The 22,440-nt window shown below is 35.3% G+C and overlaps 1 protein-coding gene across 1 annotated transcript in view; it reads right to left on the bottom strand.

The window, feature by feature from the left end:
- Positions 1 to 2,487: 2,487 nt before the first annotated feature.
- Positions 2,488 to 22,440, bottom strand: part of LOC127835511 (neurogenic locus notch homolog protein 2-like) — a 128,583-nt gene continuing 108,630 nt past the window's right edge. Inside the window, exons 29-30 of the mRNA XM_052361951.1 lie at positions 19,952 to 20,063; positions 2,488 to 3,122 (exon numbers count right to left, since the gene is read on the bottom strand). Coding sequence (XP_052217911.1) covers positions 2,488 to 3,122; positions 19,952 to 20,063 — 747 coding nt within the window. The remainder of the gene's footprint in view (positions 3,123 to 19,951; positions 20,064 to 22,440) is intronic.

Raw genomic sequence — 22,440 nt, 5'->3', positions numbered from 1 at the left:
TGCACTTACATTTTCGCTTCTAATACAATTACCACATATTTTGAAATATGTCCCACGTAATTGTACACTTGCTTCCTGGATAAATTCCTTTGTTGCCAGCGCAATGTCGAAGACAATCCCAAGATTTGTGTATTTTTCTGCGAAAAGGAATCGGGTCAGTACCCAGTTTGAATGAATGTTGGTGCTTATGTTCCTGCTCATTCAAAACAACAACAGCGCATTTACAAGGGTTGTACAAGAATCTCCATTTCTTCGAGTATTCGTAACAAATGTTTAGCATATTGTCAAGCCCATGCTTTGAACAATAAACAAGCACCATACAGTCGTCGGCGACTGTCGGGGCACACAAATTTAAATCGTACAGGCACACGCAATTTTTACTATTCAAAAGTTCCGTTATAAGTCCGTCAATGTACACAATGTACAAGAGCGGCGAGCTCTTACCGCCCTGTCGAGTACCCTGGAGTACCGGAAGTTCACATTTAGTGCAAAATTGGTAGCGTACCCGGCCTGTTGTGTTACGGTACATATCTCTGAAAGCTGCTAGCGTGTTGTTATCGACCATTGGCGCTAATGGATCATTATTTAATGCTAGCAGTTTGTGGAATAGGCCCTCGTGCCAAACTCGGTCGAAAGCTTGCCGAGCGTCCAGGTAGCATAAACAGACGGAGGATGAGTTTTCTCGAGCGTAGTGTAGCATTCACGGAGCGCGAGACTCGTCATTATGCAGCCCAGCTGGTCTTGGAAGCCCCCTTGCAGTCTGTTTAACTGATTCAGTATATAATTCTTACAGCGGTCTAAAAGTATCATTTCATAGAGCTTTAATAAACTTGATGTTAATGTTATTGCCCTGCAATTATTTGGTTCATCTTTTCTTTTGTTACCTCACTTATGTAAGGTGATTATTTCTCTTTCCTTCATTTTATCGGGAATATGCCCGCTTTGCAACATCAGTGTATACATGTGAGACAATGGCTCCGCTAGTATAATGGCGCCGAATAACAAGTGTTCGTGCATAATCCTATCGGGCCCACTAGCTTTACCTTTTATCAACGTTTGTATGCAGGACAAAGCTGATGCTGGGTGTACAATAGCTGTGGAGTCAAGGACCATATTTTTGAATGACTCTTCAATTTCGATCGTTACAGTCTGTTTCCACTTATCGTCGAACTGCTGAATATCTGTCGGAGTGTAGAAATCTCAAAAATATTGACTCCACTGTTGCACAATATCCTCTCGACTTCTATACACAGTTCCATTGAACACAAGTCCATCGCCGATTTTTGTTCTATTACCTCTTTTACTGGCATTTACTATTTTCCAAAAGTTCACGGTATCTGACTCTGCCGCCGTTTCTAGCTTGCGGTCGAGATGTTGCATGTAAGACTGTGAGGCACTTCTGTCTTCCCGTCTAAATTCAGCCTTCCGAGACTTGTAATCACGGTAAACTACCGATAAGTTCCCCCGCGGTCGTACTTCGCGACATCAGATATCTCTTGCACGCTTTGCACGTGAAGGTAGAGCGGAAAGTTCCTCAGTTCAGTAGGGTTTTAAGTATGTCTTAAACGTTTTCATAGGAAATGCGTTGTCCGCACTCGTACGAAGTATGTCACATAGCTTTGCATACATACCATCACTTTCCATATACGGAAATATATCATCTCCAACTGCTAGCTTGAGCATATCGTTGTAGCATTTGGTGTTTAGATCATTCGCTTTTTTCCAGTTGATACAACTCTGTGTAGCACTCTTTTCACTTACATTAAAATAGTCACAGCTAAAGTTGAGGCAGCAAAGTATAGGTCGATGCCTAGACACGTTTAAACAACAATGTCTCCCATAAAAATAGACACGCCTTTATCACAATAAAGATTATACAAGTCATACAAAGTAAGCATATTATCGTAGAACAATTCAACGGTGTGATTACTACATGGCAGATAAACCTGGAAAATTAAGAAATATTTACCGGGATACAATTGCATTTGAATACCAACTATTCGATCATCATCAATAGATAAGGGTTGTATATATGCATTGTGACGTTTGTGCCATTAAAGCGAGACACCACCCTTACCCGTTAGCCTATATGAAACATTATTATGCTTACAACAAACAGTATGACGTCTATAATCGCCTATAGCGGTGTCCATGAAGTGCACGTTTTTTTTGCTAAAAGCCAGTGTTCAGATATTCCACAAACATCTATATTACTGTTAATCAGTATATCACTAAAGTAAGCAGCGCTGGTTATGATTCCTGTGACGTTCCAAGTTAGAAGATTTAAGTCAACCATTATTATAATAAAGTAGACGTGATAACAATATTCATTACCCTGTCCTATGATAGCCACGTCGAGTCAACATCTGCTGAGGTTGCACTATAGCGATTCAACGTCACAATACTGTCTGAAGGCATCCGTGTTCGGAATCTAGGTGGTTGGTCCATCGGCCCCTTAAAACGGCGTTTGTAGTCCTGGGTCATTGACTAGTGACCCCCATTGCTATAGCGCGACACCTGTTCACGAGTGGCTCGTGTTGACGGATGCTTTCGTTGAGCGTATCTTGACATCCACGGTACACATTTTACATAGTCCGGCCAGAAGTTGTTTGTGAGTACAAGCTCTGCTTGATCATTGGAAGTCAGAGTAATTTTGAGCAGCACTTTCCGATGGTTCTTTCGCAGAGGATAGACTCTCATAAATCTCACGTGTGGCTCTTTTTGTTCTAGTTCAGTCTTTAAGACGCCCGTGTTTACTCGACTGCTCAATTTTAGCACGCAGAACCGCTTACCACGTCTGGTTTCAACCCGTCGGAAGTCACCAGCTGACCGTGTGTCGGCATCATCATTTCTTATTGTTACTCTGACAGGGATGTGTTCACCAGTCAGCTCAGTATGTGATTCTGTATTGGGTCGTTTATGGATACTGCCCACACAATCCTCTGTGTCTGTATGTGTCCGGCTGCTAGAGGGTGTGTTTACGTCTCTCGCATCCCAATAACAGTTTGAAACATTTATGTTCTCCGACTCCAGCTGTACCTCTTTGTTCCTCACTCGGTCTTCAACCTCTACTATTCTAGAAACAATGGAGCCAGTGAGATTTCTCATGGCCGTGAGTGTCGCTATCGACATAGAGTTAACGGCATTCAGACAATTTAGAATGTCCGTCTTGATATTCAGATACCAGTTTTGATACAGTTGATCTGCTCCGACCTCAAGTTGTCACTAATATGTAGAGATTGTTTAATACGAAGTACGCTTGCCTGAAGTGAAGTAACCGTGTCCTTTATAAAAGCCAGGCCTTGTGCACATTGACATCTCTCAGATTTTTGACGTACGGCTGGAGCTCTTTTATTATGATGTCGATGGACAGATGATTTTCTGGCCTTACCAGAGCTTATCATATTTTAATGATACTGTAGTCACCCCCCTTCAATAACCTCAACTATCGAGTAAACGTCCTGTGCTAAGCCACTTATTCACAAGAACGTGTGTATATTATACGACTTAGTTCAGAGTTTTGATTGAACGGGAAGTCTGGATTCACTTGTTTGAAATGTTTTAAGTATTGGCAGTAAATACGATCAATGTCAAACTCGGACGATGCATACTCACGAACAATACGCTGAACACACATATCATCCTATCTTTACTGAAACTAGTAAGGCAATAGAAAATAAATTCCTAGATTCTTATCCCCGCCCGCCCATCGAAAATCGTCCCGCCCGAACGATTTTTATTTTGAAAAAAAAAATCCGTAAAAAAAATCAAGCCACAAAATACTGTAGACGAAACCGCTGAATGAGAACGAAAATTGCGAAGTGCGAATCGGCAACTCAATGTCTCCGAGATGATTATTGATTTATAACGGCGCACGAGCGTCGTCTGAAATTTAAGTGATCGAGCGAAAACAACAACAAAATGTTTTTAATTTTGAGGTGTAGAAACGGCGTTACAACCATAAAAAAATTGGTACGGGGTGTCAAAATGTGCAGAAACTTTAACTCTCGCGGACCTGTACGATGAGTTCATTTGTGGTTCGTATGATCAAGCCCCATCGTTGAAAATTGACAAACCGAAAATCGTCTGTGCCCTAGTCGGCCGAAATAAATTAGAATTGACACAGGTATCACCCGATGTTAGAGTTAGTCAAGCTGTCGGCTGTCTAGGAAATTTTATTTACTTTAGTATTGGAGACACCCCTGAAACTTCCCATAAATCTCCATGCATACCATGTTTTAATCAATAATATCAAGTCATACTGAAAAAATAATGTAAAGGGTTCTGTTACAGATTTGTATTTTCTTTAATACTTTGTGTAGTCAATGTTTTATTGAATGTCAAAATATGTTTAACATGATATTAAAAGGGTTAAAAAAACACAATAGTAAAATTTTGATAATGTATTTCTTTTATTCTATATAATTTTACATACATACATACATATAGGCATTATGCATATAAACTAACAAATTCGTGAACATTTCATTACTTAATATATAGGTCCGACATATAAAATAAACAAAATAAAAAGTAAAAAATAAAACCCACCCACCCGCCCCAATTTTCCCCAAAATTTGGATGAGAATCTAGTTATTTATTTTCTATGGCCTAAATCTTTTAGCTACGCCATCGCTCATCATCAAGTTCGTATCACGAATTTATACCACATCTGATAAATATTGATGTATTCAACGTTGTGGAATACAGAACAACTATTAAAACATAATATCATCAAAACTATTGCAACATACCATTCATTTAAATGGATTGCTTCTTCCGGTTGAGTAAACACACAACATAACCGCTGTATGATTATCAAATAAAAGCGCCTCGCAAAATTTTCCACCGCTTTTAACATTATTGATTTCACTGTGATCTTCGTAATAATGATCGTAATACTAACACTGTACACACTAATCAAACGGCATGTTTCTTCTGTTGTCAAACGTCGTCTTAAAAAGACCAATAATATTGCTACGGACGATAGACAATCGACTGAAGTTTCGGACATTTCCTCAAAGGCCGTAAAACAAACTCTAAATAAAACCGGTGTTGAAAGAAATAGACCTACAACTATTCGCCCGAACACTACTTACGTAAGCACAACAAATCACTAAAGCTCGACTATTGAACGACGGCTGACGCAGAGGGCATTTGTTCTTACGTTGGCATCTGTCTTGAGGTTTGTCCCTTACTTCGTCGTGTCACTAATAGCGAAACTGCATAAAGTTTTGCCAATTTGGACTAGAATTGTATACAGATCGTATGCTTTTAATTTTACTATGAACCCTTATCTGATATGATACTTCAACTCGGAATTTCGGGAGTTCATTAAAAATATCATTACTTGTCGTTTCTTGCAACGTTTAAGAAGAAACTAAATATTTAAAAATGTAAACATTTACATCTCCTCATGTAAAATGCTGTATAACTGTAAATATTGATCGATGCCGTTGTAACTGACGTTTCAATACACTTTGTAATAAAGTAAATTATAATGCGCATTCTGAACTAAAATAAGCTCGTAAAATAAAAAGTGTTTTTTTTTATCAACCTAAAGATATGTATTTCGCAGTAGTGTTTTGTTTTATTGTATGGGATGAAGCGTTGACTATACTTAATATTATTTATATAGACTTTAAACAAAGATTGAAAATAAATGTTCAATTTTGATTCATTTGACACTGTTATAGTAGCTAGGAATTATAACGGACACGAGCATTGGATTATATTGCTTGTTATAAATGCTAACTTACCCGATATGTGTACTTCTGATTTGCCTTACCATGTTAGTTACTTGAAAAGGGAAATAATTCGCACGGCAATATACTAATAGAACTTTTCAACCAACCTCCCTTAGAATGTGATCTGATACTTGATATTGGGTTCAGTTGTTTTTTTATCTCAATTTACATTGCGTATTTTTGTTCTTCGTTTTGATAGTTGCCTTCGCGAACGCCTTTGTTGCGCCTTTTTACGCTGCTTTTCAGTTTGTGTTCGATTAGAATTGTAGCGGGTTTGAGTCTTTTCAATTTTCGCCGTAAGCAGTAAATTCAAATCACTATAATCATCGTATTCGTCATCATTTTGATCGTCTTTGGTTTGGAAGGAATCAACCGATTTACATATAGCACATTGCATATTTAAACAAAGTTGGTTATCGTCGCTTGAGCAACAATCTTGATCGCTATATTGCGTCTCAAACTCGTTTTGCAAGAAAGCAGCGTTCAGTTGTCGATGCCGGAGAATTAATTAGCTTGTGTGATCAAACACAAAAGGACAACCGGGATACAATTGGCGATGAACGAGTCTCACATCTTCTTTGTCCATGTTCCAAATGGAAATGTTCGTATGGCAAACACGCATCGTACGCAATTAAAAATATTGTCGGAGATGATACAAGGGTCGAACATGAACCCTTGTTTAGCCAGGTCTTTTTTGACACCCCGTAACGGGATGGCAAGGTTTCAAATATCAGTAAACCGTTAACAAAAACACGCATTTTTCTTAACGCGTTTCGGACAAAGCTCTTAACATTCCTATAAAATCAGACACACACATCTATGCTGTTTTTACACTAATTATTACAGCTGTTTCGTTCACTGTGCAGTTTGTTTAAAAGAACTCCTCATTGCAACGCAAATGATTCTTGGAGCGTAACGACCATGGTCTGTGACACTACACCGGGACACTTTAATTATGTGTATAAGCGCTAAAGACTTTATGTATATTACCAAAATATTACCTCTTAATATAATTTCATCAGTCAATTTAAATCAGATAATTTCATCAGATATTTAGATAAGGGCCCGTATTCACCAACCGATTCTTAGACTTAAGAATAAAGAATAGACTTGGAATCAAGTAAAATACGTCGAGTGTTTGAATATATACAGGCCTGCACTGGTAATTATATCATTAGCAAAACGTTCTACATAAAGCATGATATAGATAGAGATGTTTTATTCCAAGTCTGACTCAAAATTTAAGCAATTCTTGAATATATCAATTTAAAGAATATTCTTTATTCTTAGACTTAAGTCTAAGAATTGTTTGGTGAATACGGGCCCAGGTTTCCTTTTTTATACTAACATGGTGATCAATCAAACCCATCTTCATTGGCATATAGCACAAGAGACGTTCAAAAACTTAGTGTGCAATAAGTGGAGCTCGACAATTGAACGACAATTGCGTTCATTATCCCGTGTGCCCCCCCCCCCTCCCACGCTCCTTTTCAGTTATAGCAAGAGGTTATAGATAAATTCACAAAGAGCTGCCCATTTGAACAAGGAATGCAGGAAAGCCATGCGCTTTGAAGTCCATTATAAATTCTATCTTAAAGCAGTCTACAACTTTGAGTTTCAAGTGTTCATTAAACAGATCTCGACTTGCCGTTTCTTGCCACACTGAAGAAACTAAAGTCGTATCATATTTATCATTTTGTCGGCATTGTCTATAAAGTGTTTGTAAATTTGGAATCTTTTCAACAAGCATCATTAGTAATGCGATGGACTAGCAATTACTAGTAGCGCGTGTTGTTCGAGAAAATATAATACGTGCCTGCAATATACATGTATTAAAAATATACAAACATTGCTTTCAAGCGACAACGTAGATGCTGATTAGTTTAAGATGTAATTCAATCTTTAGGTCATATTATAATCAACTCAATCCAGAGAGTTGACTTGAACCGAGATGAGAAGTAAGCAAATGCATGTTGTCATTAAAAACCGTTGGAAGTTGATCGACTTAACCTGTTGATGCTTTGCTATCATTATTGGTTTTTATTATTTATTACCGATGTAAGTTTCAGATCTTACTTCAAGCAATGTACACAAAGTCAAAAGGCCAAGTTCGTTTGCATTGATGTTTAATGGAATGAAAAGCAATTAAACGCGTACCTTCTAACAGGATTTAACTTGTTACTTGTGTAAAGGGGAAGAAACCCATGTGACGTTTATATAAGATAATATCGAATACCATGGGTAATTGATTGCGCATGCATAAATATCTACTATGCACTATATTTGTTGTTGTTTTCAACAGATATGTATAAACGTTTTTGTATTATACACGGTTAGATTACTTTCGTTTATTATTGGTGCAAATGTTCTGTATTTTTAATTGAACCTGCAGTATCACACAATTTTGCCCTTATCTTTAATCAAACAAGTTCATCTCATTCCTGAACGTCCGTTCTAAATTATTAATAGAACAATCAGCTAGATGGCAAAAAGTTCCTTACATGAGAAGAATTCGTGGTTGTGTTCCAGATTCTCATAAAAACCTTGTTTCAACCTTTCCAGTGCATATATGAGCAGAATTTAATAAAGTATATATCGTAATAATCAATCCTGAGCTCTATAATTGGATATACATTTTCCATGATTTTAATAATCTGTCCCATATATCAGAATATATATCATAGTAGGCATATAAGGCATGATTAGTCAAATCGCTTTGATTTCATAAATGTTATATAAATAATAACAAAATAAAAACAGTTATTGTCTAATGATTTCTTACACCGATACAGAATATTATTTGTATATGTTTATAAAATAACGATCCATGCTTTACTATTTTTATTGCTGTTTATATCTTTTCTTATCTTGAGGTTGTTATCATTTGTTATCTTACTTACGCAGGGGTTTATTTTCACCATAGTGCTTTCAAGCTTTAATGCGCTTTTCCATTAAATAATTTGAGCACATTGCAAATATTCGGACTGAACAATAAACTTAATCCAAAAACATGCAAATCATAACAAATACTGAATATATTGAATGCCTATTCCTGCGTTGTGTAGTGTATTTGTTTACACATATCAACATATGATGATCAATTTATGTGTTTTATCATACAGTGTATGGCCAATTTCTGGAGCATCAATTACCGTAAAACGTTTTCAGACACTTATACAAACAACGTTTCGTGACCGAAAATTGCATCGTGACCGTGAGATTGCATCGATATTCGGATAACATTGCGTTGATGGTCATCTGCCTGATTGTTAGCCTTTAATATGCTCTAATAAGAACGTTATATAATTGAGATAAAAATGAACTGTGTTTTCGTTGACTGTATTTGAATTTTTGTCTTTCTTCAAACATGGTTCACTAAATGTTCAGCCTATATATCGTCCTCACGATTTGTAAAGTGAACTATGCGTTTGATAACTGAATTGTTAAGTGTCATTTCACACACAAAAAAATCAAAGCAATCGCGTTTCATACTTTGCTCTATTTGACATCTTCCCGAAATTATACCAAACACACATTTACTTTATATTTACTTTAAACGCTCATTTAAATGCATAATCTTTAAGCTATTGGGTACAACCAATGTTTATCAACGGTATGCATTTCAATTTACCAAAATAGCCCAACTGTAACGGTCCACCGTTTTCTTGCATTCGTCTGCCTGGTTAATGGCCGTCATCCATTTGTGAAAACACATGTGTGATAAATCTCCGAATGAACAAACACATAGAGATACACATATAGACTTCTGATGAAATTGCACTGTCGGAAAATTTATAGTCATTTATTATAGAAAAAAATCTGCGTTACCCCCAAAAAGAGTCGCGCAAAATAAAATATGTTTGGCTTAAATGATGGTCCGAAATAATTACGCTTAACAAATAACGTTTCATTTATATCTGTTTACAATAAAGGAATGAGTAAATGCGCGTTACTGCTTGAAAATCATACACTTGACTTTGATAATAACAAGAGCTCCGCGGTCGGAGACAGATGCCCCCCCCCCCCGAACCAGGGCCTTGACACAAGATCGCACTGCGAAGTAGACCTTTGAATTAGTGATACCAATTTAAATAGGGGTAATCTACTGTCCAAGGCCAATGCACATGTAAAGTATCAAGGCAATCGGCTAATTCGGTGACGAGTTATTGATAGGAAACGATTTTTACACGTATTGTGACAGTGACCTTGGCCTCTGACCTAGTGACCTCAATTTCAATTGGGTTATCTACTATCCAAGGCAAATGCACATGGGAAGAATCAAGACAATCGGTGAATCAGTTGACGAGTTATTGATCGTAAACTATTTTGAACATTTAGTGTGAGAGTGACCTTGACCTTTGTCCCAAGGCCAACATACATGGGTAGTATCAAGCCAATTGGTCAATCCGTGCACAAGTTATTGATCGGAAACGAACTGGTCTACCGCCAGACCGACAGACCGACCGAACGACCGACCGATATCCAGTAAAACAATATAACCCCTCTTCTCCGAAGAGGGGACATTCAAAAATACATGTTAACCTATGTTTCTCCATTCAGTGGCTTGTTCAGCGATCACCTGGGATACATCTTGGTAGTATACAGTAGTATCAAAATAAAGAGATTTCTCACTGTATTAGGGTTTTTATATTCGTAACTGATGTAAATGTGCTGCTTTACTGCTTCATGTTCATGTTTAATGTTCGTGTACATAATTGACTCAATAATGCATTTGTATAGTTCAACTTTACTGTGGTTGCTGTCCAGATTATTAAGATTCACGTCAACAAAATCTTTTGCACAATATATGTATAACATTATATATACTGATAGACATATCATCAATTTTAACGCAATTAACTCTTAACTTTATCTTGCGTGTCTTATTGTTCTGCAATATAGCTCTTTCAAGCACATAATTTACATATTTTTAAATGTGTTTTCATTCATGTTTTCAAGTGCAAGTAGATGTCAAAAAAGTGACCGCATTTTTCTAACTTTAGTTTTTTTTGTTTTTGTTTGGAAACGATGTTTAAAATAATGTATCACACGAAATCGAAATAGATGTACATCTAAGAACACATACAAACACGTTTAGTCAAGTGATATTTAACAATAAACTTATTTAATTTGACATTTTACTGCAAACTATGGCACTGAAGGCAGAAATCTGGTACTCTGCGGGACACACCACCTCTTAGAGCTAAATTATGTGTGACAATTAAAAAAATAGATATTGTTCAATGATCCGTTTCAATGTTTGTTAAATATATACATTGACAATTCTCTCGTGAAGTTACCTATTGAATAGCGTTCACGGTATATATGTGTGAATAGTTGCCACGAAATACGATGCCGAGTTTTAATGTAAATATAATTATAAAATGCGAATGAAAAACAAACATGTTTTAACGTATTTATTGAATTAAGTGTTGTAGTTAAGGTTTTTTCTTATTGGCATTTTCCGGATTGTTTTGGATTGTTCGCAAAACATATATAAGTGTTGTAACACAGACTTTATTTCAAATTTGTATAAAACGCTGTTATTTTCTGATATCCATGTCGTTGTTTAGCAGTATGGTCGAACTAAATAATTGAGTGCATTCTTTAGTTCTATTAGTGTTCCTTATTTAGCACTGTGTATCATTCAATGAAACACGAAATGTAAACTTAGGTCAAGTCAATAGTTTTCTCATACTCAACCTTTCACTTCACGTAGGTGTAACATCACTATGTGACTCTTACAGAACATGTCGTCGATTTCAAAAGATAATTCATTCTAAAACTTGACTTTTATAGATGGCAGTCATCAAAGTTGTATTTGATAAAGTATAATTATATTAAATTATGAAACCAAATAATAAAGCAATATATTGATAAAGGAATTATCTATGCGAGAAACCATAAATTCATACGGAACTGAAGTAGCAATATATACCATCAATTTAATTAAAATCAATATTAAATTGTATGATATAAAGGCAAAATGAATCTATATATAACGACTACGTGGATATATAATACAATGTTATTTGAATGTCAGATAGTTATACACTGAATCCACATGTTGATAGTTGTATTGGTATACATTTCAATGTCAAGCTATACTTGCTTGGTACGTATTTATACATAAATGCCTAATGTCTGCTATCCTGATAGCAACAGGAGTAACATACAAAATATTAGCGCACACGTGTTGTTATCCCACCTCAGAAAACCTGAAAAATACCAATCTAGAGTCGCAACTTATTGTTGGCCTGGGGCGTAGCCCCAAGACCATAGTAATGATACCAATTTCTGAGCCTACCGGTTTCCGAATTGGCTGGCTGGCTGCCAAAAACAAAATTTCCAAAAATCCGATTTACCACTTAATTCATGCGCAATAAAAGTTGTTCTTCGCAGATCTCAATAACCCGCCTTGTAAATATAGAACATCACTATATAACATGACAGTGTCATAAAAGATGTGAAACAAATATTTATGAAGCAAAATTGCTAAGCATAGGCTACGACAGTTTTTATTGTTTACATATTCATGCTAGAATAATTTCCATACTTGACGGTCTAGGCCGAAAAGAGTGTTTAAGGAGCCATTTTTTGAAGACCTTATATTTGGTATTTATAAACATATTTTAAAGTATTGTTATTTTATTTTGCGTTAACAAGACATTCCAGAAAAAAGAAAATGAAAAAAAATATTCACGATCATTCTCGGAAATATACGAAATAACCGGATATAGTATTTCACTGCGCAAATCGAGCGCGAATACTTATACGTGAGACAAAGTACACAATAAGTACACCGTTCTTTATCATGGTAAGTGGATTTTCTTTTGTATACACATTACAAAGGAAGCATGAGTGTTTTCCTGATCTGTTAATTATGTTATAAAATGACTATTGAAAGTGATTTATTTGACGCCGACAATAACAGTTTTTTGCGGCCATGTTGTTGTTGTTGTATATCTTCACCGCCTATGTAGACGAACCTCTATCAGATCTGTAGAATTGAACAAAAAGTTATCATTCCCATCACCAGTATCGTTTAGTCCCCCACCGTCTCTGTACACTGTAGTATATACACAAATATTGTCTTTGCTTACAGTCTCTGAGCTTCTGCACACAACCGCTACTAGGGTCCATCCGTATAAATTCGGACAAAGGGAGGAATTCGGACAATACTTCTTCCCAAGCACACTAACTTTAGCCCCAGGCCTTCAGCGCCTACAGCGCTTTGATTTTAGATAGTTCTAAAACAGAACAGAATTACAATACAAAGTTAAGCATACAATATTTCTCTTATATATCCTTGATCGAAAAACAAGTTTAGTTTCACGGCATAAATGTGTTGCTTCACTTGCAATGTTTACCGCGTTTGCACAAATTAATATGCTGCATTTGAGGGTTTAAGATGTTGCATAAATTTATTTAAAACAATCGTTTTTATATGCCACTATCATTAACCACGTACACGTATAAATAACATGTACAATATCATTTGTAACCGAAAAGATCGGGCCCGAAAAAGTTTACAATTATCAGTTGATATTGCTCATCTACGTATTGATAATCATAATAAAATAAATTCAACTCTGCAAACGAATGTTTAAATATAAGATATTTATGGATGTGTTATAATTGACTCCTAACGTAAAAAACTAATCGTTTGCATAGTAACGCACATATCATGAGGGAAATACTCACCAAACACTTAGAATTAAAAAAAAACTTTTCTATAATGTATCAGACAGGGGGAATTGCGTCTGGGAAACTAACGATTTTTTTACATTCTTTTAAATGTCATTTAATGCATTTATTAACAACACTTTACTGTTTGGAAAATGTATAAGCATAAAGGCAAACACGATGACGCGGGAATCGAACCCGGAACTTTCCAAGTGTCTTAGTTTTAACTAAAGTCTATTTAGCCCTCTAACTTCATGTGATGAAAATTACAACAATTATCTCTAAATGCTATTCGCTATACCGCACAACAAAGATAGTCAATCAGTTTTATATTACAATTGAACACTGTTGTAAACGCGAGGCAGACTTTTGTTTTGCTTAGCTAACAAATGCGATAATTCCCGCTATTCAGTCAGGCCTAATGGGGGACATTTATTTTAAATGTTATTGGCTCTTGATAACGTTAAATGGAGGTGAAAACATGGGAAAGACAGCTACGCCGAAAGACGCGCGGCAATTTGAACGTATGAATTCAGAATTAGCGGCCATATCATTGCGAGTAGCCATACAAGGTCGTTTCATTTTCTGAATAGCTTTCTTTATCGTCTAAGTAGTCAATTGTTTATAATAAGACTACACATAGTTCCATAGAAGACGTCTCTTTCTGAGTTCTTTATGAAATACAGTATTTGAAACAGTACGTGTCTGTCAAAACATTCGACCTAGTTCTTGCTCGATTCAATTTCTATGTCCGGGATGATTCGTCAAAATTCAAAACATCTTCATGAGAAAATGAGCATATTGCATAGCGTGTACTTAATGGTAACTTCGTTAGTCAGGCGTTTTCGATTCAAAGAGAAATGCCAAAGATACCTCATAATTTTCAGATTGCATAGGTTTGCTTCGGCAGATACGAGACGGTTTTCATTCTCCAACCTGAGAGATATGACTTGTTCCCAGCAAGGGTCCAATCAAATTATGCGCTAATAACACAATCTGTGACGATGGTGGATTTAATTTTTGTTGTTTCATGATAATCACTGCTATGTTATGCACTTAATGTTCTATCCACGTTTTTCTTGTTGTTGGTGATTTTAAACAATATTTAAAGGCCAACTTTGTAAAACAATAAGTGAACCACGCATTGGATTTCATTGAAAGAAACAGGTACAAACTCCGAATCCTAACTGATCTGGAAGAATTTAATTTTGGTGGTATTATTTTACAGTAAAGCTACAGGGCCGTAACTACTGTGTTTCAGTTTTGTATATACTTTATATGAGATGCTATGTATTCGAGACAGTGTACATAATGTAAACCCGTGTACATGTATGCACTACTCCATTTAAGTATTTCGAGTAAAAATGTGTTAACGCATTTTTATTATGAAAGGTAAGCTTTCTTTGGATGCACATATTTAGTGCTTTTACTTAATTAGTCTTTGTTAACAAAATGTGGCCTTATCACGTTCATGCTCGTTCTAATTCCCTTCATCCTATTTGGTCTGTTCTAAAATTTTAACAGGACAACCATTTGAAACGTGTATTCTTATCACGCTGGCCTGCTCGCTTGTGTTGTAGTTCTCATGTAGACCGTTCAAAAACTTTTTCAGTGATTAAGCATACTACTTCAGGGCTCATTCCGTTATTACAACAAAACATGTAGCATTTTATATTGATTTTATTGTGCCTTTTTTTAATTATCCTTTATTTAAACAATAATTTCCATACGATAATGGAATTTCAAATGGCTTCTTATTGATGCCTACTTTTTTTCAAAAATAAGCATTAGTTCCTTTGTGTATTGATTTCTGGTGTAAGTCTCAGGCATTAACACATATTAGTATCTCTTGTATGAGTATATACATATTTGGGAATGCCAGAAAAAATAACTATTTTAACGAGTTTTGAGTACCCTATGTACCATTTGCACCATGCCGCCTTGTACCATTTTTCCAAAACATTTACATTAGACTGTATACAAACCGGTGTTTGTTTCTAAAACGACATTTTAGTATGTCTTCGCCTATTTTGGAATGTTTCACGCAAAACATGTTCATATATTTATCAACATTTTTTGTTTCAAGTGCTACATAGACCATGAAAATGGACACATATTTTATTCGCATTCTGTTCGTATATAAGTTTTTTTCGAAAGTGGACTGATAGTGTGTTTGCACTATGTTCCTTTCAAGCTTAAACGTATGTGAAGAAGCCTTCAAGATTTTATTGATAATATAAAATATCAATCCTCTGGGCCTTTATATGTTAGAGAGGATGATGTAAGTTTTTAATTTTAACATATGGGGAAAACAAGTATTCCCACAGGGAGTTGCTAATTTAAAACCCTTGATCACGATTTGAAAAAACAACAACTGGGTAGACGACCACACTACGATGTAACATGTCAAACTAATACTTCTGGGTCTTGTAGTTTTAGAGAAGAATTTTCCAAATTAAGTGTATTTGAATCACCTGACCCCTTGGTAGTTGCCAGGTTTTACAAACCGGCATGATTTGAACTAAGTACTAGAATAGACACCAAATAGTAAGCCCCTTGACACGTGCGTCATAAAAAAGAAGATATTTGAAGATTGTATTTGTTAAATATGTACTAGTATAATCTCTCGTGACGTAAATTTGCAGCGAACCGAAACTATTTGAATAACCATGAAAGGAGTTCACCAAAGGAATTTTAGATTGTGTTAGTGTTTATATATGCTAAGCGGTTTATGAAATGATACTTAAATAATGCATTATTGGAAAGGGCACGACTGACAATCGCCCTACCAACAAGCACGGCAAAATGGGGTCAAAAAGCTCACACTGAGCTCACCTTGTTGTGCAATACAACAATGCACGAAAGACATGAAAGTTGAAATAAAACTAGTCTGGTCTGCAATTTGTTCTTCTTGGCATGTGCAATAAGCAAATACATGCGTATTATTTGTTGAAAAATACGTATTGTGTCTAATTTATAACTTCACATGGTCTTTCCGCTGTTGTGTTCGTATATACATCACATACGCGTTCGTCTATTCTTAATTAGTTACAATTTATATGCTGAATTCAGTCTTGTCGGGCTAAAAGAACATGGTTGTCTTACTCTCGTCTCTAATTGCTGCAAAAATTGTGTGCTCGGTCTATTACAATGCATACTTTATCGAGCAATTTGAGATTGTCTTAATAGTTCTTGTACTAGTGCATCACAACTTTCTGTTGATGTGTATATACTTTCTATATATTTTAAGAGCTCAAACAAGCTCAAACAAGCTCAAACAAGCACATACAAGATAGCATTTAGATATTTCAATTAGGGTTGTCCCTGTTTTGAAAATTCAGGCACATTTTTACAACTGATATGAAAATTCTGAAACATGTGTTCCCCTGTTCAAAAGTACCCTGCATGTGAAACCAGTGTCGTGGCCAGAGTTTGTCTCAAGTGGCATGATTTTTACAAAATAAGTACCGGACTACTTCTTGCAGGCTCAAGTGACATACATATGCACCGAAACGGAACTATACGAAAATTATAGACGGTCAAACATGGATAATTTCTGGTAAGGGCAGGGATTAAGGGTGAGATGTCGTTCGGATGTAAAACCTACAAACGACGAATGACGACTAAGGGCATAAAGTCATGATACCAGCGCTAAACTGACTACGAACATGCATCATTAATTTAAACTAAGGTATCTAATAGATACTCGTATATACATCAGAGAAATGATGTATATAATACTTAAATAATACTTTAAAAAAGTACAAAACAGACAGAGCATGTGTACTTAGATATCACATTATAATTTTCTTTGTTAATTATAATTCTTTGTGGAGCTTTACAAGACAGACGGTAAGGTGCAACGTGATAACGTGTGTGTTCTTTAAAGCCTTCTAAAATTGTTCATTACCATTCGTTCAACTGTTATTACCATGACGTTCATGTGTCATTCCGGCCTTATTGTGTTATTTACGTGACTAATTTACAATTTCTTGAATAAGCTACCTATCTATTCCTGTATAAACACAGATGTAACGGTGTTATTTAATGCACTAAAACAGGAGGCGCGTTGCTTTAGCGTTTGGTTTTAAACAAAAATTAAACCTTGTCGCTGAATACAGTGACAGTGTTGGGAGAAGAAAATCACCGCCCTGTAAAATAGTTCCTGGTGTATATTAAATTTCAAATATTCATTATTAATTGAACTGGGCGGATAAGCTGCAAAAATCTAAAAATGACCTGGCGGAAGTAACTTTACATGGAACTATGCAAGGGTTATTCTGGTAATATTTTAAAGAATATTCATTTACAGAGCTTAGACTAAAACGCACAAATAGACGGTATAGTCGATATGTTTGTTTAATGTCTATACATTGCCGGCAATTTAAATATCGCGAAATTTGTTATAACCTTTATTATCGTAATACATCGATCAATATTTTTTTAATGGAGAAACGATAAAACTTTCCACACAAATGTGACAGTAATAATGTATTGATTATCGCTTCGCAAAAAAATATTTATAATGCCAAAACATTTTGTGATACTAAGGTACAGTAAGAAACGAAGAGTGATGACCCACCTCTTAGATATGCACCGTATTAAAGCGAGTATACTCGAGTGTAATATCAAAATATTATTTTCTCAACGTTGAAATACTATATGACTATGAAAGCGGAATGTTAAGAAAATATATATAACCTATCTCATAGTACTAACCTTATTCAAATAGTGCTTACTTAAAAAAACACAAACAAATTCAAGTTTACGCAAATACCAACACGTTTGCTCGTATTTGATGTAGAATCAGCAATGGTATTCATGTGTCGTTTAAACATATCTGCTCAGAAAAATGGACTTATAGTGAACTGATCTTGTGTACATGAAGTTTTCGACTTTACAACAAATTCTTTATTCTTCAACGTTTTACCTAAATTCAAATTTCTCACTATGATTGTTTATACTCGCTTTATAACACAATATCACCGTTATCAAAAGTACACGTACATACATAGTTAATAACTTCAAATCTTAAGGCTCATGTTGTAAAATCTTTCAAAGAATTATAAAAATATTTAATATTATTGTGTTGCTAAGCATTATAAAGATTAGACCTATGTGTAACGCAATAATTAAAAACTAAATTTATAGAACAATAATATTGCCTATGTATAAAAACCGCTCGATACCAATTGTCACCCTGAGTATGAATATGTTATGTTATAGCATCAGAAGTATGCACAAAGTTGTATTGTTATAAGTGCGATGTTGATTAGAGGTAGTCAAGTTGAAGTGAAAATATATAATATGTATATGTAAAACAACAGTTTTTGATGTACATTTAATATTCATATGCACGTTTGCACATTGTTAACGCACAATAAAGAAACATTCGCAATGCTTTTGCCAGAGTGTCGTCGTGTCAGCCTGAAATAACATATCAACATATATTATTGCGGTACTTTACATTTACTAATACTAACATAAAGTGAACATAAACATAGATACACAGCAAGTATCTCGGGCATATAATAACGTTCAACCAATTGATTTCTATTTCACATGAACTATGTTCCATATAATTATAAAAAAGCGTCCTCCTTTTCGAGTCATTACAATTAATGAGCAACGACGGATGTTGTATCCGAGCGCTGATCTTTGCCTGTAATGCATGTGTTGCCTTCAATATCATGGTTACACACAGGACATTGTCTTGTAACATTTTCTTTATCACTGTTTAAACTATCTCTAATGTAATTTAGAAGTTCCAAATCTAAAATTACTTGTTAAAGGTGCCTTTTCACAGATTTTGGCATTTTTTAACTTATTCATTAAATGCTTTATATCGATAAATGTAAACATTGGATCGTAAAAGCTCCAGTAAAAAATCAAGTATAAAATTAAAAAAATGGAAAAGAACATTGCCCGGACCAGGTTTCGAACCAGTGACCCCTGGAGTCCTGCCAGAGTCCTGAAGTAAAAACGCTTTAGCCTACTGAGCTATTCCGCCGAGTACACTTATTTGATGTATTTTATACCTTATATAAGCAATCTTCGTAGTTTCACAAAATTTAACGACAAAAACAGAACTCTCCAAATTATTCAATCGTTTCGCGTTGCAACGCTTTATAATTTTTAGGTTTTAAAATTGTCAAAAGATGCATATAATGGCTAAATTAGACCATGGTAAATGTTCAGTATTACTGTTTCCTCACAAATATCATAACTAAAACGAAAATTTGCGAATCTGAAACAACTTTTTTCAATTTTGTCAATTTAGCAAAGCGTGAAAAGATTCCTTTAAGCTGGATGTTTGTTCGCATAACATGTTGGTAGGCTATGAGATTGATAAAAAAACTGTAGTGCTGAATAGTTTTGTTTTGTTAGTGTTGCATAAACTCATAAGCTTTTATAATCTAAAAAATATGTGTATAGCTAATTTCTTTTCTATAATATCATCCTCAGAACTGTTATATCCGGTATATAAAAATGTTTCGTAGGAAAATATTGTTGTTTACCAATAATGCCTATGGACTGATGGTGTGTGCAATTGGTGTTGCAAAAGTCTTGATCACAACACGATTTGCAACGTGGCAAAGAACGCAGAACTCCGTTCCTAATAGCGCTGCACTGGAAATTCATTAAGTATAAAACAATTATAAGTGTGTAATAACTATATAATAGTCTAGTTAGTATATTTAACTCAATGGTTTTGTTTTAAAATATTACACAATTGGCACTTATCATTGTGAATTTTATAAATTTGTAAATTTTAAACCGAAATAATTATTTGCAATACGGGATTCGCATGGAATGTTTATAAACCTCAATTTTACATAGAAGTATGTATTAATGCTTTACTACAATTACAGCCACATACCGGTGCATCTACACACCCAAGTTTGAAGTGTGTGAGATTCAGCCATTCAAATTGCTCGATACTGCATGTCTGAAAACAAGACGTTTGTATAAGTAAACGCAAAATGCTATTAAATCTTGCTGTTGTATAACAGTTTTTAAATGTGTGCATCCGGTAGTTATTGTGAACACATAAAATGAGAAACCGATGTTACAAGCAAAGTGTTTAATATATAAATCAATGTTAAAACAATATTTTAAACAATAAAGAATCGTTCACAATTTAACCTGAACGTATTATACTGTTTTTTTAAACAAACCTCGTGTTGCTTACACGGTCTTATGGACGTGCATTGCTGAATGGTTCGAACGTGAATGCAGTCATAGCACAGTGGGCCCCGTTTCTGTCTTGAAACTAAACCTATACAAATATTAAACACTCACCTTCATCCCCACATACACGACCATTGCAGTTGTCGTTATTGCAACATTCTGCACAATGTCTAGAACTTGGAATTGTCGTACAAATCTGAATCCATATTATCATAATTTAAATACATGCATGCATTTTAAATATTATATTTTCTATATACATTTATAACAACTGAAATGTAATAAACATAAATTTAACATAAAAGCACCAGAAGGAGAGAACTATATTTAGCAACAATAGGGTAAACAATTTCCATTTGAATCAATATAGTATAAGTCGATTACGACATAACATAAAATGTATAAAATTTAGTTACCGAAATATTTGCACATCCCGATCTGTACTTGGCATCTGCCTAGTGATCAGGAGTTGGTGGGTTCGATTCGGGGAGCGTTTCAGGTAACTTTATCTAGACATCAAATAATGGTTGTTTGTATGAAACGAACTCGATAATGTTCCATAACTGCCGATAATAATCGAAAGAACGGTTGGCAGTAAATAGTTTTAAATTTTTATATTATTAAAAAAAATAGAATTTAAAAATACTGCGTTTTAATGCGACCTAAATACAACGTTGCAGCAACGTTTGGAAAAAACGTTGCAGCAAAGGTTTGGAAAAAACGTCGGGAAAACTTTCATTTAGACCCTTCGTACAACCAAACTGCAACGTTCGAATGCAACCTAAATACAACGTTGCAGCAACGTTGGATGCCCACTGGGTTGAGACAGGTGAAAAACTCTTGCTTACTGGTTTTACAGTTCATTCCACTGGAGCCAGCCGAACATGAACAAGTGTAACGGTAAACACCATCTGAACATGTACCACCGTGATGGCATGGGGACGATGCGCATTCGTCAAGATTTGCAAATGAGTTATAGTTTTTACATACGCATGCGCATGCACGAAAATTAACATAATTAGACGATATGAATGTCGTCATTTTATGAATTATACCCCGCAAGAATATTACATGCTTGCCTGGACTATATTCTGCATACGTTGTTTTCTGAACATCTCAGCAAAATATATACAAACGCAATTTGCATTTCCACTAACGTGGTATAGAGTGGCATTGTATATATTAAGGTCAGTAGCAACCACTTGAAAAGTTTTAATTTTTTTTTAAGTTGAATGCGTGATTAAAAGGGAATGTGAACTAAGCCTTCACATAAAAGTTAAACATGAGCTAAGGAAGCATGTAAGATGGCGCTCGGAATCAGAAATATGTCAGCAAAAATATCTAAACTCAGAGGAATGTATGTGTGTATTATCTTCTTTCGGTCATTTTCTGTTTTCGACAAAAAACTAAATTTATAAGCAGTGGTTTCTTCAAAACGTAGCTTCTTTTCTACTATGATTCATTAGATATTGCGGTGGGGGGGGGGGGGGCAACGTCCGGATCCTTATTGTTGGATCTTGAAAAATGTTGAAAACGTTATACATGTATTACTCACTGGTTTCACACTTCCATCCACTGAACCCAGCTGGACATGTACAGTTGTAAGCGTTGATACCATCTGAACACGTACCACCCTGCAGACATGGGGATGATGCACATTCGTCAATATCTGATACCAGAATTATAGCTTGAATTCACATGCGCCCATGCACGGATATTGACATTACAACTGTATAATCTTACCTTATGCTAGGTCAGTAGTTGAATTAATTAGTTGTAAATTTAATGCATTCTAGCATCAATGATTTTGGCGTTA

The sequence above is a fragment of the Dreissena polymorpha genome, chromosome 6 (genome assembly GCF_020536995.1).
Source record: "Dreissena polymorpha isolate Duluth1 chromosome 6, UMN_Dpol_1.0, whole genome shotgun sequence".
Taxonomy (NCBI): Eukaryota; Metazoa; Mollusca; class Bivalvia; order Myida; family Dreissenidae; genus Dreissena; species Dreissena polymorpha.
Note: the sequence above shows the minus strand (reverse complement) of the source record. Positions and strands in the feature narration are given on the sequence as shown.